The 16847-nt window shown below is 40.6% G+C and overlaps 1 protein-coding gene across 2 annotated transcripts in view; it reads right to left on the bottom strand.

Annotated features, from left to right (window-relative positions):
- Positions 1 to 16847, bottom strand: part of C8orf34 (C8orf34 homolog) — a 170730-nt gene that overhangs the window by 101318 nt on the left and 52565 nt on the right. For both annotated transcript variants that reach the window (XM_025147990.3, XM_015282758.4), the window contains one exon: positions 4300 to 4328. In XM_025147990.3, coding sequence (XP_025003758.2) covers positions 4300 to 4328 — 29 coding nt within the window. The remainder of the gene's footprint in view (positions 1 to 4299; positions 4329 to 16847) is intronic.

Genomic DNA, 16847 nt, shown 5'->3' with positions numbered 1-16847 from the left:
TTGGGATGTGGTTGCAATACATAGCTCCTATCAGGGAGCATAACAACATTTGTATATCCATTCACATAAGCATAGCTTAAAAAACTGTACTCTTTATTGCCAAATGGATTTTGAGGGAACCTCCACTGTTACAAAGACTTTTGGGTGTGCACAAATTTGTTTTCATGACCTAGTTATGTCCTCTATTTTATTAATTATAACCTATGTTCGTTGCATTAATACTTCACATAAGAATAAAGTACACCCTAGACACAGCACAGAAAAAATGTTTGAATGACCTTGAGAGTTGAAATCCAGTATGATTTATCTGATAAATCATGTTTACTCCTGTCTGATTCTGGATCTCTGACTCATAGGTGACTTCCCACTCTTAATGTTTAAGTTGACTGAACAAAATTATTTGAAGTTCTAGACAAATCTCACAACTAGAAAACAATTGCAAAGTATTTAAAGAATCAACAGCCAGAAGATGAATAAATCTTTCCTTATACCCTTTTAGATTGCTTTATAATGTTATTTCAGTCACTTTCTGACTGGCAAGAGGTAAAGTGTGAGAGTCCCTGTTTGGGGCTTGGTCTGGTTCAGAAACTTTGCTACAAGGAGTACAAGCCCATTTGAAACACTCTTCCACACTGCAACATTCTCTCTATGTTTTACCTCAATGTACCTTACAGCATACACATACTACAATGGAACACATACTACAGTTCAGTTTGTGGCTTTCAGGTAAGCAGTGTATTCTAGTGGCTGCAAATTCTACAGAAGGCAACCATCAGTCACCATAAGTGCCCTTATTCAGCAGTATCACAGTTAGAGCCTTCACCTATCATATGGGAGTTTCAGCAGTAGCTGTTCTACATATACATCTGTGCATATCTGAGCTCTTACCTTCCAGGGATGTGTCCTCACAGTGAACTCAAATGTTTTTCTCTAGCTTTTTTTTTTTTTTTTTTTAAACCAAACTAGAATTCCATAAATTTCACAGAAAGGGTAACATCCTGGCTCAACTTCTTTATGTTTTATGTTTACAGAAAATTCTTGACATTTATGAAGAGCTTTGGAAAATGCATGCTTTCATGGACAATTTTTGTTCAGCAGCAAAGAATTTGAGTCAATTCAAGAATTTGAATCATACTAACGCTGCATGTTAGCCTTAAAATATGTGAGTCACAAGGCATTCCTTCTTATTTTCTTTCCTTACACACTGTACATACTGCATCAGTTGCTGACTTTATATTGCTTCCACAGCTTAGAGAACTGGGCTGAATCATCAGGAGAAATGAAACACTAAACTCTGCAAAACTGAAGTAAATGAAATGAAAAAGAAGGGAGTCTATACAGAATTGCAGGGGTTGGAAGGGACCTCAAGAGGTCATTGAGTCCAACCCCCCAGCTAAAGCAGGTGCCCTACAAGAGGTTGCACAGGTACAACCTGTAACCTGGTAACAATACAAGAAATCTGGATCAATTGCAGTAGTCTTAGAGATGTTTTTGTGCAATTATGCCTATGAAATACTGAAACTGTATTAGACTATCAAACTGAAAGCTTCCATTCTGACTGAAAGACTTGCCTTGTCTGTCTGCTTTTTGTACCTCTCTTGGTGTAAAACTTTGAGCACTGAACAAAGGCAATTAGAGTATTAGCTTGACAAGAGTCCATTTAACAGAAACACCTTTTCTGGAAAGGGCTTGCAATTCAGAGCAAACTGTTTTTCCAGATTCAAATGCTTGAATAACTAAGCAACTAACAAGTTAACTTGTTTGCTTAGAGGAAGAATTACATCAGCCAGTGATAACTGTTTGAGTAATCACCTGACAGAGGTGGCTAAAGATTACTGTAGCCAAAACAAAATTGTTTAAAAAAAATACATACTTAAAGGGAAAGAAAAGTAAATACACATTCACATTGTCTATTTTTTCCTGGTTCATAATATAAACTACAAATTAAACAGGAGAACTATGGTCTCTGTCCTAACTGCCATGGTTGCTTCCAATTGTCAGGGAAAGAAAAAGTGAGGAAAAGCATATAGAAGAATTTATAATGATGTTTAATTTTATACCTCTCATGACAGCTAAGTAATGTCATTTCTATAAAGGACTCCAGTGTGAAGCATGGGACCTAACACATGCACCTGCTTCAAAACCCAGAGTGTGTGGTTTGAAAAAACATTCAGTATTGCTGCACGCTAGATAAGGAAGCTGTAGGATCAGCATGTACTTCTGGGAAGGGAGTTTCAGTGAACTTGGCTACATTTTATGCACGTAACTGGTATGTTGTAGAGGAAAAGAAAGTTTAAGAACATGAATTTACACTTCTAGACTTCACAGAGTGGTCCTAGCCATGCTTAACTTCCTCATACAAATGTAGGGTTTAAATCCATTCAAAACCTTTAAAGGACAAAACAAGAAAGAATACTAATGTTCACTCATGCTCATGGAGATAAACACTACAGATTTCCTTCGAACATGGCTGTATAAAGGAAGTATGTTAAGAGTTTAAATATCTTTATATTTTTATATATATTAAAATATTTAATTTTTTTAATTCTTCAAATAATTTTTTATTTCACGAGCAGTCACTGTGCCTGTCCTCATCAGAGGTGAAATCTGATGCAATACTGTCAAATTAGAGTAAAGATCAGGCAGTGTATGCTTTTAACTGCATTTAGTATAACTTCTAGCTTTATACAAAAACATTTCCTATTTTAAATCATGAACAAAAAAGCATTTGGTAATGAAAGGAAAATTAACTGCTCACTCAGATTGCAACAGGAGGAAATTCACTAATGATTCCCTCCACCTCAAATTTCACTAAATTATTACATTCCAGAACATGAATATTTTCTGAATAATAATCTTACCTTGGAAAAAAATATATCTTCACAGAAATTTCGCTTATATATGAAGAAAAGTATGTGATCATAGGCTCTAGCTCAAAATGTCATTTCCCCCACCCCAAAACAGCTTTTCATAGTTGTTTTTTTTTGTTTGTTTCACTGTGTTTTTTTTTTTTAAACAAACCTAAATGAATATCAGTTCTTCACAAGTACTCTTAATGACAAGTCTTGAAATGGAAGGGCTTTGCTAGTTATATTTCTCAGCATTTCCGAGCACAGCTAAAGGAAATGGTAGGATGGAAGACTTAGATACAACAAAACTGTGATCCAGCAAGTCTGAGATCCAACAAGATGAAGGCCTAAATGATAAATAAAAGTGATGGTTCTGAACTGGCAGCTCCACATGCCTAGGTAACTAGGCACTTTCGTAAAAAAAAAAAAAAAAAAAAGGGATTATGCCCTCATCTTACCAAGAGAAAGTAACACATTTTAAAGATTGTCTACTATATCAAGTCAATCTTGTCTATCTTGTGTCTTACATACCCTTATCTTATCTCCATTATTGCAACACTCTTAGACACCAAGAATGCAACTCATTAGTCTCAGAGCTGTAGGTCATAGAATTACTCAGGTTGGAAAAGACCTCAAAGATCATCAAGGCCAACCATGACCTAACCATCTAACAACCCTCCACTAAATCATGTCCTGAGCACCACATCCAAATGGGTTTTAAACACATTCAGGATGGTGACACAACCACCTCCCGGGGGAGCCTACCGCAGTGCTTAACAACCCTTTCTGTAAAGAAGTTTTTCCTAAAAGTGCACTGCTGTTCAGGGGTGAGAATAGGAAAGAGAAAGGTGCAGTGTTTCCTTTTGAACGCTTACAAACTAGCAGGAATACTGCTTCAGCATAGAGTTCATTACAGCTAAAATAAAAATTCATATTAATGATTTTTTTAATGATGTAATTTATCAAAATGGCAACATATGAGAGAGCATTATATAGTGCGATCTGTAAGGAAGTAAAGACAGATCGTTATGGCCTGTGTGTTCCCAATCAGAGTAAAAAAACTCTCCTAAATATTTCCTCAAATTATAATATCATTGGGTAGCTTTTGTACTATTAGATATAACTTCATGAATAAAAGATATTAAAAATGAAATGTTTCTAAAAGTACACTATTAAAGTAACCCAACAGACTACATTAAGCAAAGATAGTACGAAGATCAAAAGCCTCACAGCCTCATTAAGAGTGCCTTAAATCTCAGTGGTATAACTGACAGCCCAACCTGGATCAACTTCTTCATGTACCAAGAAGTACAGTACTTACCCATATAGTTTTTTTTTTTTATACCCAAACTTTGTCTAAACTCAACAGGAAGATTTAGCTCATATTGCCTACATTTATCACAGTCATCTGCCTATTTGTACTGTTCATTAGGCAAACAGTAAATCTTACCTTATCAAGTTCATCAGAAATAGCAATGCCTGAAAAAAAAAAAAAGAAATTTAGAAACATCCTTTCTAGAAATGTATTTTACTACAGTAAATAAAAGTAAGGCTCACATTGAAAAGTTTTCACATTGTTCTGAGCACATCCATATCATACAGTGCATCGTATTTTGTTCCACTGGTGAAATTGTTCAGCATCAAATACACTCAACTTTCCCATGCTGCAATATTATCAAAATGAGTTTTAAAAGCATTATGGATCAATACAGTAGATGCACTTTACAGAAGTAAAGTGACAGTGAGCTTAAGTATACTTCTTCTACTTGTTTTCTAAAATTAAAACATCAGCTTAATTATTATGTATAGGCACATTCTCATTGAAACCTCTCCTTGACCAACATGCACAGTATCATACTGCAATTACAGGAGAAAATGAGCATGACTTCCCCCTCTTTTTCCATAGTTCAATGTAAAAGTATTTTTATGAAAACCAAAGACACATACAGGGAGTCAAATTTGTAAAATTTCACAGTACAGTGCAAAACAGTTTTTACAATTCCTCTAAATAAGAACTTATTTGTTTTCGTCCTTTCTACCAGTGCCTGCTTGAGCCTTTCCTATGTTTGCTTTCATCATGTCCTAAAACTCCTTTAACTATGTCCAGCCTGTTGCACACTAAACATGCACTCAGAATTTATGGCATATCTACATGCCCCAGTCATATCACACTGTGAGATTAATGCCATCACACTGAAAATTCTGTCTCAGTGAAAGCAAAGCACTTCCAGGTTCCCATTAGGTTTGATAAGAGAGATAGTGAGCACAGAATTTCCAGTCAAAAGATGAAGAAAAGCATCTCCTGGTGTTCAGAAGAAAGTGGGGAAGTAGCCATGCATAAGATTGTATACTTAAAAGTTATTTCCTAATTCATGTAGTACAAATCAAGACATCTTCTAAGGATTACAATGAGTGATACACCAAAATATGTCATTTCAGCTGAATAGAAAACTGTTCTTTCTAAAAGCGTGCTAAAAACTGAAGCAGTAAAAGCCTTTTTCCATAATCTTTTAATTTCTCACTATTTGGTATACCATAATTACTATTTTTTTTTAATATTGCACATTTAATCATTAACTCTTCATTGTTAATTCTTAATTTAGATTGCTTCCTCATGTATATTCTAAAGCAATTAGAATGTTAAGACCTGATCGATCCATAAGAAATGTGCAAAGAGCTAACAAAATAGTTTCAGTCAGTCAACGGCAACAAGGCAAATTATATTGACAAGATCCATTTGTTTAACACTTCCACTCCTCACAGCTATTAATATATATTAATAACTTAAGACTTTTATTCAGGCCAGATACTACACTAAGGTCCATACAGTATAATCAACAGGTTGCACCAATGTGCAAGAGGACTTTAATGTTTTTATAAATCTCATTTCTCCAATCCCCAAAGTTGCACAAGCATTTATTGGAGAGCAGAAAAATGGAAGTAGTAAAAAATGCAATTTAAAGTTCCCTGAAACCCTGATTTCCAAAAAAACAACTCTCCATCACATTTGGTTTATTTTGCACAACCAAGGTCAAACCGCTTTACAACCACAAATGATCTCTTCAAAGTTCCTATAATTTTAAGAAAGTTCATTTTGTTTTGATACAGGTTTATTTCCTCACATTAGAGGTTGGTCTCCTTTCCATGTGCTTTCACAGAGGATGCTCTGTGAAAAGCAGAATTCTATGTTGAAACCTGGGAGCAAAGCCAGGAATCAGAAAATAAGCAGATCATTACAGAACATAGAATGGCTGTTAGAATTTAAAGTATGAATAAATAAGAGCAACTTTTCACTGTGTTGGCTCATTGATTAAGAATATTTATTTTCAAGTATGGCAAAGGAAACTACAAACTATTTGTCATTTGCAAGACTCCATCACAAAAAATGCTAAATGCTTTCACTATTCAAATGCTTATGCTGGTAGTTGAAAATCAGTACTGGAAATACAAAATGGCAAATGGGATGAACTGTGTGTACAACAATGTGCTCCACCCAAAAAGATCTACCAACTCATCTCATTGTTACATTCAGACAAATAAAATTAAAAAAAAAAAAGAGTTTGAAGGAGTGCTCTTATTACAATGCTTTTTCTGTAAAGTTCCACCACTTTCCCAACATTTACTCAAAATTTAGAGGAGAGTAAGGTCAGTAATTCAACTTATCAGAATTCCTCATGATTCCCTCCTGCCAAACTGCCAACAGTAGCTTAACATCAAACTAACTATATTTCTTAGACAAGCAAGTAGACATATAGCAGTATCTGAGAACATCTTACCAAAAGAAGATTTAAAGATTAGAAAACTTATCTATGCAATCACAGAACCAAGCCAACTGTCAAGTCTTTGGCGCATTAGTCAACAAAACCCCCTGGGAATCTGTCCTCAAGGACAAGGAAGCAGAGTAGAACTTGCAGATCTTTGATGCAGCTCTCCTTTGGGCACAAGAGTTCTCCATTCTCAGGTGGAGGAAAACAGGAAAGGAAGTTAAGAGATCAGCATGGCTGAACAGAGCCTGCTGGTCAAACTGGACAGCAAGAAGAAAATGCACAGGCAGAAAAAGCAGGGACAGGTAACACAGGACACTGTTAAGCTATGGGGTCAGGAAGGCCAAAGCCCGACTAGAACTGGACTTCACAGGAGGCGCAAAGAAGGATAAGAAAGGCTTCTATAGGTACATCAGCTGGAAAAATAAAGTTCAGGAGATTGTACCCTTTCTAGTGAGCAATATAGGCAAGCTAGTAAGAAGACATCCATACGTCTATGGGTCCTGATGAGATGCACCCCAAAGATCTGAGGGAATTTGGCAGAAGCCAACTGGTAGTTGCCACACAACTATCAAACTGTCAGCCTCACCTCTGTGCTGGGGAAGATAATGGAGGAGAACCTCCTAGAAGCTGTGCCAAGGTACATGGAAGAGAGGGAGGTGATATGGGATAAGCAGCATGGCTTCACCAAGGGCAGGTCCTCCTTGACCAACCTTATTGCTCTTTACGATGGTATAATTGCATCAGTGGACAAGGGAAGAGCTACTGATGTCATCTATCTGGACTTCAGTAAGGCCTTAGACATAGTCCCCCATAACATCCTTCTCTCCAGATTGGAAAGATACAGATTTGATGGGTAAACTGTCCAGTGGATGAGGAACCGGTTGTGAGATCATACCCACAGTGCGGTGGTCAATGTCTCAGTGTCTCAATGGAGGTCAGTGACAAGTGGTGTCCCTAAGAAGTCAGTACTGGGACAAGTGCTCTTTAACATCTTCATCAATGAATCAACTGTGGGATTGAGTGCATCCTCAGCAAGTTTGCAGATAACACCAAGCTGTGTGGTGCAGTCAACATGCCTGAGGGATGGGATGCCATCCAGAGGGACCTAGAGAGGATCCAGAAGTGGGCGCAGGTGAACCTCATGAAGTTCAACAAATCCAAGAGCAAGGTCTTCCACCTGGGTCATGGTAACTTACACTATCAGTACAAGCTGAGAGATGTAAGGATAAAGCACAAGCCAGGCACAGTATCTGGGGGTATTGGCAAGCTGGACTTGAGCAAGCAATGTGCCCATGCAGCCCAGAAAGACAACCGTACCCTGGGCTGCATCAAAACAAGCATGGTCAGCAGGTCAAGGACTGTGATCCTGCACCTCTGTGCTGGTGAGACCTCACCTGGAGTACTGTGCCCACATGTGGAGTCCACAGTACAGGAGAAACACGGACTTGCCAGAATACGTCCAGAGGAGGACCACAAAAGTAGGGATGGAACATGGGGCTGTTCAGCCTGCAGAAGAGAAGACTCCGGGAAGACCTCAGAGCAGCCTGTCAATATCTAAATGGGGGCGGGGGAACAGACTCTTCATCAGGGTCTGCTGTGATATGAAAAGGAGAAATGCTTTCAAGCTAAAGAAGGAAAGATTTAGACTGAATAAAAGGAAGAAGTGGTGTGGTTTTTTGTTTGTTTGTTTTTTCCAATAAGGGTGGTGAGACACTGGAACAAGTTGCCCAGAGAGGTAGTAGATGCCCTGTCTTTGAAGACACTCAAGGGCAAGGCTGGACAGGGCAGTGAGGAACCTGACTGAGCTGTAGGTGTCCCTGTTCATTACAGGGGACTTAGACAAGGTGGCCTTTAAAGCTCCCTTCCAACTCAGACGATTCTATGATTCTATAACAAAAGTCCATTAGTTACTGATAATACAAATCAATCATCAGAAAACAGGATAAATTAAGTCACAAAAAGGTGCTCACTACATCCCAAAACACTACTGCATTAAGCTTGGTGTTTGCCCACTACTATCAATTCTCTTCTTCAGCAATGCACTTTTATTTGGGAGCTGAAAATGAGAGGAGGCAGCAGCGGCACTGGCACCCTGTGCACCAGACAAAAAAAATCCTAAGACTAAGGTGATTTTTTTGGTGTACGTCAGTAATATGGACTCTAGTTTTCAGAAAGCAGTTCTTCAAGTAAAAACTGTGATGACTGTAGAAAAGAATGTAACCTGATGAAACAGAATCAATCCCATTGCATATACCACTGCAACACTGAAAAAAAACTTATGTCGAGAGTCCTGAAAATGCAACCAGAGAAACTGAAATTCATAATTATTATACAAGGATAATTAGGATTTCCATTATTCTCTTAACTCTTAGCACACTTGCTGACAGTACCAAAAAACCACTACATTGTTTTCAGCAGTCCAGTGACAACTGAAAAAAAAACAAACATTAATTCCGACAAAGTAATGGTAAAAATGTTATCTCCAATTCCTATAACTGTTAATATCTAGCTTCTCAAATATATCTCTTTTCATTTGATTTTGTATATTTAACAGCAAATTATTGGTTTTGTTCTGTATACCCTGTTACAGTTATTTCTAGTGTTTCTACACACTTTTCATACGGCAGCAGAAAGGAAAGAAAATTGCTTTTTATATATTGTAAATAGGAGAATATTGTAAGGATCACAGATTCCTTCAGGTTTAGCCAAAATGTCCACACTAAAATTTTCATACCTAGCATTTCAGTTCCCTCTTCAAACTGTTGCCTTTTTCTCATCACAACTTAATACTAATCATCAAAGCGCTAATACCAGAAAAACTAGCATGCTCAGTTTGTTCAAGCTTGAATCCAATAGCTTTTATATTCCTAGAATATAAATTACTAGGGACAACTGCTTCTGACTTACCTGAGTTTAAGGCATTTGAAGCCAGACTCTGCATGATACTGAAAGCAGAGAAGAGAAGTTTTAGGGCTGCTTCATCATTTTTCTGCCTCAAGCCACTAATACAGTTCTCCTCCCTTGGTTGGAGTAGACTTTCTGATGTCATATGGAAATCCTTCAGAAATAAAGTAGTATACTTAAATCTTTTTCCTCAGAGCAGCTGTTTCTCACTGACAACATTTGCTATAGTTTTATGTCTGTCATATTATGACAGCAACATAGTAATCCTACAATTCTTTTTGGAAAAAAAAAAAAGAAAGCAGTGTTCTGACACAGTGGTGATGCACTGGAACAGGTTGCCCAAGGAGGCTGTGGATGCCCCATCCCTGAAGGCATTCAAGGCCAGGCTGGATGTGGCTCTGGGCAGCCTGGTCTGGTGGTTGGTGATCCTGCACATAGCAGGGGGGTTGAAAGTGGATGGTCATTGTGGTCCTTTTCAACCCGGGCCATTCTATGGTTCTATGATTCTATGATTCTGACTAAAGGGATGAGAACTTTCGCTTGCCACCATCAGCTAAAGTTCACAGGCAAGGTTTACTGTGGGAATTTAGCTAGCTCTCTAACTACCAATTTTATGTCTTTAAAAATCCTCCCTCTGGCAATTAATTAAGGTTGTTGAATTTTGACCAGGCATCACAAGTACACAGCCCACTCAGCTGTCCAGTGAATTACACAGACAGATTCAGGGCACTTGCTTCTACTTTTAAATGTAATGACTCTCTGTGCCATCAGGATGCTGGAACAACAAAGTAATTGGTCTGAACACACTTTCACAGTCCTTCAGAAACTCTCCACAGACACAACTAATGCCATCTCTGATCTGCAGCAAATCTAGAGCAGAGCTGTTCATGCTGGCACAGCCAGTCTCAGCTGAAACACTCATTCTGTCAATAGCTTAGTTTTTGCAAAAATTGGAAGAACAAAGAACCTTCTAATTGCAAGAAAGTTCTGGCATGCTAGGATTAAATTAAATAAATACACAAGCCAATACAACAGAATAATGCAACTTTATACTTATTTTAATTAGTATTATCATACTTGCATTAAGCAGATTCCCCCAAAGCATATCATAGTTTACTAGGCTTACGTCTTATGGCTTTTACACACCTAAAATATTAAACTGCTTATCCTGTCTTAAAAAAAATAGCAGGGATTTTTTAATTGCCCATATATGTATATAAAATCTTTCCTTGTCCTTTACACAGTCATCTTGGATGATGGGCAACAACAATCTATCCCTATGGCAACTTTGCAACAGCAAGACAATAAGAAATGAGAAATGGAAATTGCCATCTAAGCATTGTAGCACCTTCTCTGATGAAAAAGCTACCTCCCAGAATGTATCTACACCATGCTGTAATGAAATTAAATCTTGCTTTTCAGTCTATAAAGGATATCTCCCACAGTAAAGACCTTCTACTTATGGCATTATGCTTAATTTCTAGTTTACCAGGAAATTAACTTTCTTTCGAAATAAAAAACAATACACTGCTAAAAATTCATGGAATTTTAAAAATGCCTCTCATTCATATGCAGTTCTCAGTAGAACAGTTTCATTTGCTGCTGTTCTCTTGCAACAAATACAATTAATGCAGTACATAACACTTCTCCACTCTGTAGTATAGTTCTGTGGAAAGCAATTTTAAGACTTTGATGCTCAAAATTCAACAACAAAAACATTCATTTTCAAAACAGCACATACTATATGAGTTTGGGTCTTGCTGAAATGGCAAGTCATAGATTACCTGACTGTTGCCTTATTCCTGAGAATTTTTACGCTAGCTTACAAGCTTCCAGTATCTTCATATTCTATACATAACTGAATTATAGAATAGGTAATCCTATGAGAAAAAAAAATAAGGTGTGAGACTTCAGAGACCTCTAACATTTTTACTTTTGTGTTCCTTAACTAATTGCAGGAAGAAATAACACAAAAATAAGTTGATGTTTAAGAAAGATTTATATCGTTCCAAATGCACAACATGCATCTTACCAGTCTAGTGTGCTCCTAGTCAGAAGGGAAAAAAAAAAGCTACTACTTAAATATATGCTATACAACCCTTATTCAGCCCAATGCAAATAGGTAATGCATTTTCCAAAACATCCAGAAGATGGCCACAGAGATCCCAACAGCCAGTTTTCCTACATACCAGTCGAAGCATTCTGCTTATTCTTGTTTTCACATACAGTGTATAGAACTAAAATCCCCCCAAGGCAACTGTGACTAACTTAACAAAATTCATTCTTAGGATTGGTCTAAGCCAGGGAACTTATGGATGGCTGGACTGTCAAACTCCTAGTGTATCACAGGCTCTGTAACAAATACCAGGAGAGAAACGGCATTATTATTCTACCATTATTCTACCATATTCTTCTACCATATTGCTGCTTTGAATATGAAAACAGAAATGCCTTATCATATTGTAGGGCAAATGAAGGTGATGACAAAGCCTTTATTTAAGAAATAGGCACACGAGGGAAAGATATCAAAAAGAATCAACTCACCCCTCCCGGTAGCAGCGCGCAGACCGAGCCGAGCTGAGCAATGTGTCCCTCCCCCGTTCGTACCGCCGCGCCGCCGCACTCACACACTCACAGAGCCCACCCATTGGTTCAGGCTGTGACCCTGGAATTCCACTACACTCCACCCCTTCACAGCATGAACCAATGACTGAGCAGGTTGGGGGTGAGCCCCTGCAACCTGGTGGCCCAAGACACAATGCACATCGCGACGCATACACAACACCCGCCGCAATATGGGATGTCAAAACAATAAAGGCAATCAGTGGCAGTCCCCTTCACGGTTCTGTTGGGCCAGTACTTGATGTTCTTTCTCGAGGCGTATCTTTTTCAAGGACCAGTAGCGCTTCTGATTCATGCTCTCCAGTCCCCAAAAGTTCAGCAGTGCGTCACAGGGTGTCATGATGTTTCCTCATAAGCGTGTTTGAGTGATGTTGCTCCTGCGGGCCATCCTGTGAACTTAAAACCTCAAGGGGAGTAAAACAGATGTTTAATAGGTACGAGGAGGGGTAGGTCCGCCCTCCACGGTAAGATGCAGGCTGTATTTCGGTCTTGAGTCAACACCTCTGCCTGTATCGGGGCACGTCCTGGCCTTCGATACCACACTCTTTGGCCCGAAATCTGCGACTGAATCACTATATCGGGTACCAAAGGGGGGGTTCTAATTTGCCACATGGACATGATTAATGTCCCCCTTGCAATGAAAACAGGGGTGTCAACTATTACCTCTGTTGGCCATACACCGATTACTGAAGGGTTTACTGATCCCCCAACCTCTAACAATCTCCCCCAAGGTGCAAGGAGACCACACCATTTTGGTCCTGCTTGCACCTTCCAAGGCCATTTTACCTTGTGTCTCCCGGGCTCTAGGTCATCAGGGGCAGGGAGCAGAAGATTATTCATTGTGCCAACTTGTGGCTTGAGTGAGGTGTCCTTGCTTGTAATTTGTATCCTAAGTGGGGAGGCCCAAGTTGTCTGCAGCATTTTTAAAGCACTGGGTCTGCCATCTCTTGGTCTCTCATTCAAGTCTCGCAGGGTTTCATAAAGCCTTTTGGTCCACCCCTGCAAGGACTGTGAATCTGCCTTCAGAGCAGCCTTCAGGATCCCATTGTATCTTTCTATTAGGCCTGCTCCTGTTGGATTGTAGGGCAGGTGAAACCGCCATTCAATGTTATTGTCTTCAGCCCACTTCTGCACAGTTGCACCTGTGAAATGTGTACCTTGATCACTCTCAATAACCTCAGGAGTCCCGTATGATGCCATCAATCTAGTTAGAGCTTTGATGGTATAGGCTTGGTTTGCCTTTGCTACAGGATAGGCTTGCATCAGTCCACTCGCTGTATCGACACAAGTTAGGGCATATCTGGCCCCCTCAGATCGAGGAAGGGGACCTATATAATCGATCTGCCATCGCTGTAATGGGTTGTGTCCTCTAGCGAGATGGGCCGTAGTTTCCGGCAGAGGTCTTGGTCTCATTCGCGAGCAAGCGTCACAGTCCTGACATGCCTGGACAATATCTGGTAACTGTATGGGCAACCCCCATGCTTTAGCTGCTGCCCACATGGTTTTCTGTCCTGCATGCCGTAATTTCCGATGCAGCCAGTGAGCTATGTCTTCTGATGGTGTACTTCCCAACCATCGGACTCGAGCCAGTGTGTCAGCTTCATCATTGCCTGGTGACTGCAAGGGTTGATGTCCAGAGACGTGGTATGCTCGTACAGTCCTGTGCCTAACCACGTTCCATATATCAACCCACATATCTTTGCCCCAGATAGGTCGGGCATGGATTGTCCAATCCTGAGTGGCCCACTGTGCTATCCAGAGCGTGAGCCCTCGGTAGACTGCCCAACTATCTGTGCAGATGTTTAGTGCACTGTTGCCAGGCTCTTGAGTTATCACCATCCACACAGCTCGTAGCTCAGCCCACTGGCTACTTTGTCCATCCCCTTCTTCAAACCATATTGTTTCAGTTGAGGGATGGTATGCGACAGCTCGCCACCTACTTGGGTTCCCTCTGCTGGATCCATCTGTATACCAGGCATCTTCTGGGATAGGGTATTTTCCCTCCTGTACAGGACTCTTTTCTGGACAAGTAACCACTATTTCCTCAGGTGTCTCACTGTGATATGTTACTGGCCCAAGTATCTTTTGAAGTTCTTCCTTCAGTGGAGATGATGACAGGCGGCTTCTTTGGCTAAGATAGGCAACCCAGCGTGCTACTGTTTGTGATTGGGCCACCCCGGTCTTAGGAATGTGAGTTAGGTCTTTTACCCACCCCTGAATTGGTAAAGTTGTTTTGACAATAACCTCTGCGGTCTGAGTTATTGGTTCTACTGCCTGCAATGCAGAATAGGTAGCCAATAACTGCTTTTCAACCATGCTGTATCTCTCTTCTGCTCCATGCCAAATCTGTGACCAGAACCCAATTGGGATTCGAACAGAACCCTGGCGCTGCCACAGCCCCCAGCCAAACCCTTCTTGGGTCACATGCACATCTAGTTCGGCTGGAAGGGTCGGATCAAATATACCTAGCGCCTGGGCCTGTTTAACAGCTATTTTTGCTTGCTGGAAGGCTTCTTGTTCTGTTCTACCCCAATCCCATACTTGGCCTTTTTTTGTTAATCGATATAAGGGTTTTAGCAGTTGTGCTAAGTGGGGAATAAAGGATCGCCAATATCCTAATATATCCAAAAACTCCTGCAACTGCTTCGGTTTCGTAGGAACCGGGAACGCTTGGATCTTATCAATGATCGCACTGGGTAACACCTTAGTCTTACCTGACCAGACAACACCCAGGAATTTAACTGATAGCCCTGGTCCTTGTACTTTTTGTGGGTTTATAGCCCATCCTTTTTCCTGTAAATAAGTAATTAATGATGGTACTGTCTTTTCTAATGCCTCGATTGAGTCAGACGTTAACATCAAATCATCGATGTAGTGGAACATTTTGACAGTAGATGGTTTGTTCCAATTTGCCAAGTCACTTGCCACCAAATTATGACAAAAAGTAGGTGAATGCACGTACCCCTGAGGTAGAACTTGAAAAGTCCACTGCCTGCCCTCCCACGTGAATGCAAACTGGTCTTGGGACTCCTTAGCAATTGGAATGCTGAAAAATGCATTTGCTAGATCCAGAACGCAGTGGTATGTTTCTATTTCTCTACTTAATGTATCCATGAGGGAAGCAATGTTGGGTACAGCTGCATGGATCGGTGGCGTGACTTTATTTAGTTCTCTGTAGTCTACTGTCATTCGCCACGTACCATCTGGTTTCCTGACTGGCCATATGGGGGAGTTGTATGGGCTGTGTGCAGGTCTAATAATCCCTACTCTCTCCAGCTCCTGCACAGTCTTGGTAATTTCTTGTTGCCCACCCGGGAGTCTATACTGCTTTGTATTTGTGATCCGGCGTGGTTGTGGCAAACAAATAGGTTCAATTTCTGCATGACCCCTTATGATTGCCTGCACTGCCCGGATACTAATACACCTTTCCCTTAATCTGAACTCTCCCACAGTGGTTTGGAGAGTCAAACCCGACAGGATATCAATCCCCAATATATACTCTGGAATTGGGGCAATAGACACCTTGTACTCCCGGGGTGGTAGACGCCCAACCCCCAATTTCAACCATGTTTGTGTTACGGGGATCATCTGCCCCCCGAACCCACCTATCATTGCCTTAGAGCCTGAAAATTGGTTTGGGTCACCATATATAATTGATGTTTCTGCCCCAGTATCTACTAATGCCATAACCCGCTGTACATTCTTTCGGGACCAATGAATCGTTAGTTCAACGTAGGGTCTCCGGTCTCCTCTGGAGACCCTAGTCTTGGGGAATTTTGGCTCCGCTGTCAAGCCATCAGCTGTGCAATCCCTAAGTCTTTTTCCTCTGATGGCTCAACTGTGGCTGCCCGGGCCACCTGAGGAGGTTTACGTTTTTTTGATGGGACTATGAAGTCTTCTAGATTCCACGTGTTTTGTGGAATCCGCTCTATGAGTCTAACTCCTTCCCTTTTAGGAGAGCGTTGGAATCTCTGACTGTTTGGTAACTGTTTCCATAGTTGTAATAAGACCTGGTTAGGCTGTCCATCGATCTTTTGAAATTGAACTCCAGCCCTAATCAAGTCAGTAAACATTTGTTTTCTTGAGACCCTGATGGGTCCAGATTGAATTACGTTAGGGGCAGGTCTCCTAGGTCGTGGTGGCGGATGGATGTCCGACTTTTCCACCACCATTCGGACGTTGCGCCTGGCGCGCAGGCGCTCTGTCTCCCCCAGATCTGCCACCAATTGGGAGGCCTGTTGTATAATGGCCTCTGAGGCCACTAGGGGATTTAGTATGGATACCAAAATTCCATACTGATGTGGTGGAGCCTGCTGCAGGATGAGGTCCCTCATTCCTGCGGAAAATTTTATCATATCTGGGCTCTCAAAATTGTCCTCATAAATTGCCTCCTTCATACCTAATTCTCGGATATAATTTTGTAAGTCCTCCATAGAGGACCACAGGCCGGTATTTAATGGTATATCCGTTTTATTTGCCCATGTCACACGGCATGCGGCCATTAACCATGCAATCAGTGAATGATTTTCTTCATTGTGTTGCACAGCCGCATATAGTCTTTGCCTGAGGGCCGGGTGAGTAGTAATTGATGCCAGTTTTGAGATTTCTGGCCCATTCACCACAACACTTTCTGCCCCCATGTCATATAGTCTGAGTAACCATGCTGGCACACTCTCTCTCGGTCTTTGTCTAAAGCGTTGTACTA

The sequence above is a fragment of the Gallus gallus genome, chromosome 2, assembly GCF_016699485.2.
Source record: "Gallus gallus isolate bGalGal1 chromosome 2, bGalGal1.mat.broiler.GRCg7b, whole genome shotgun sequence".
NCBI classification, from domain to species: domain Eukaryota; kingdom Metazoa; phylum Chordata; class Aves; order Galliformes; family Phasianidae; genus Gallus; species Gallus gallus.
Note: the sequence above shows the minus strand (reverse complement) of the source record. Positions and strands in the feature narration are given on the sequence as shown.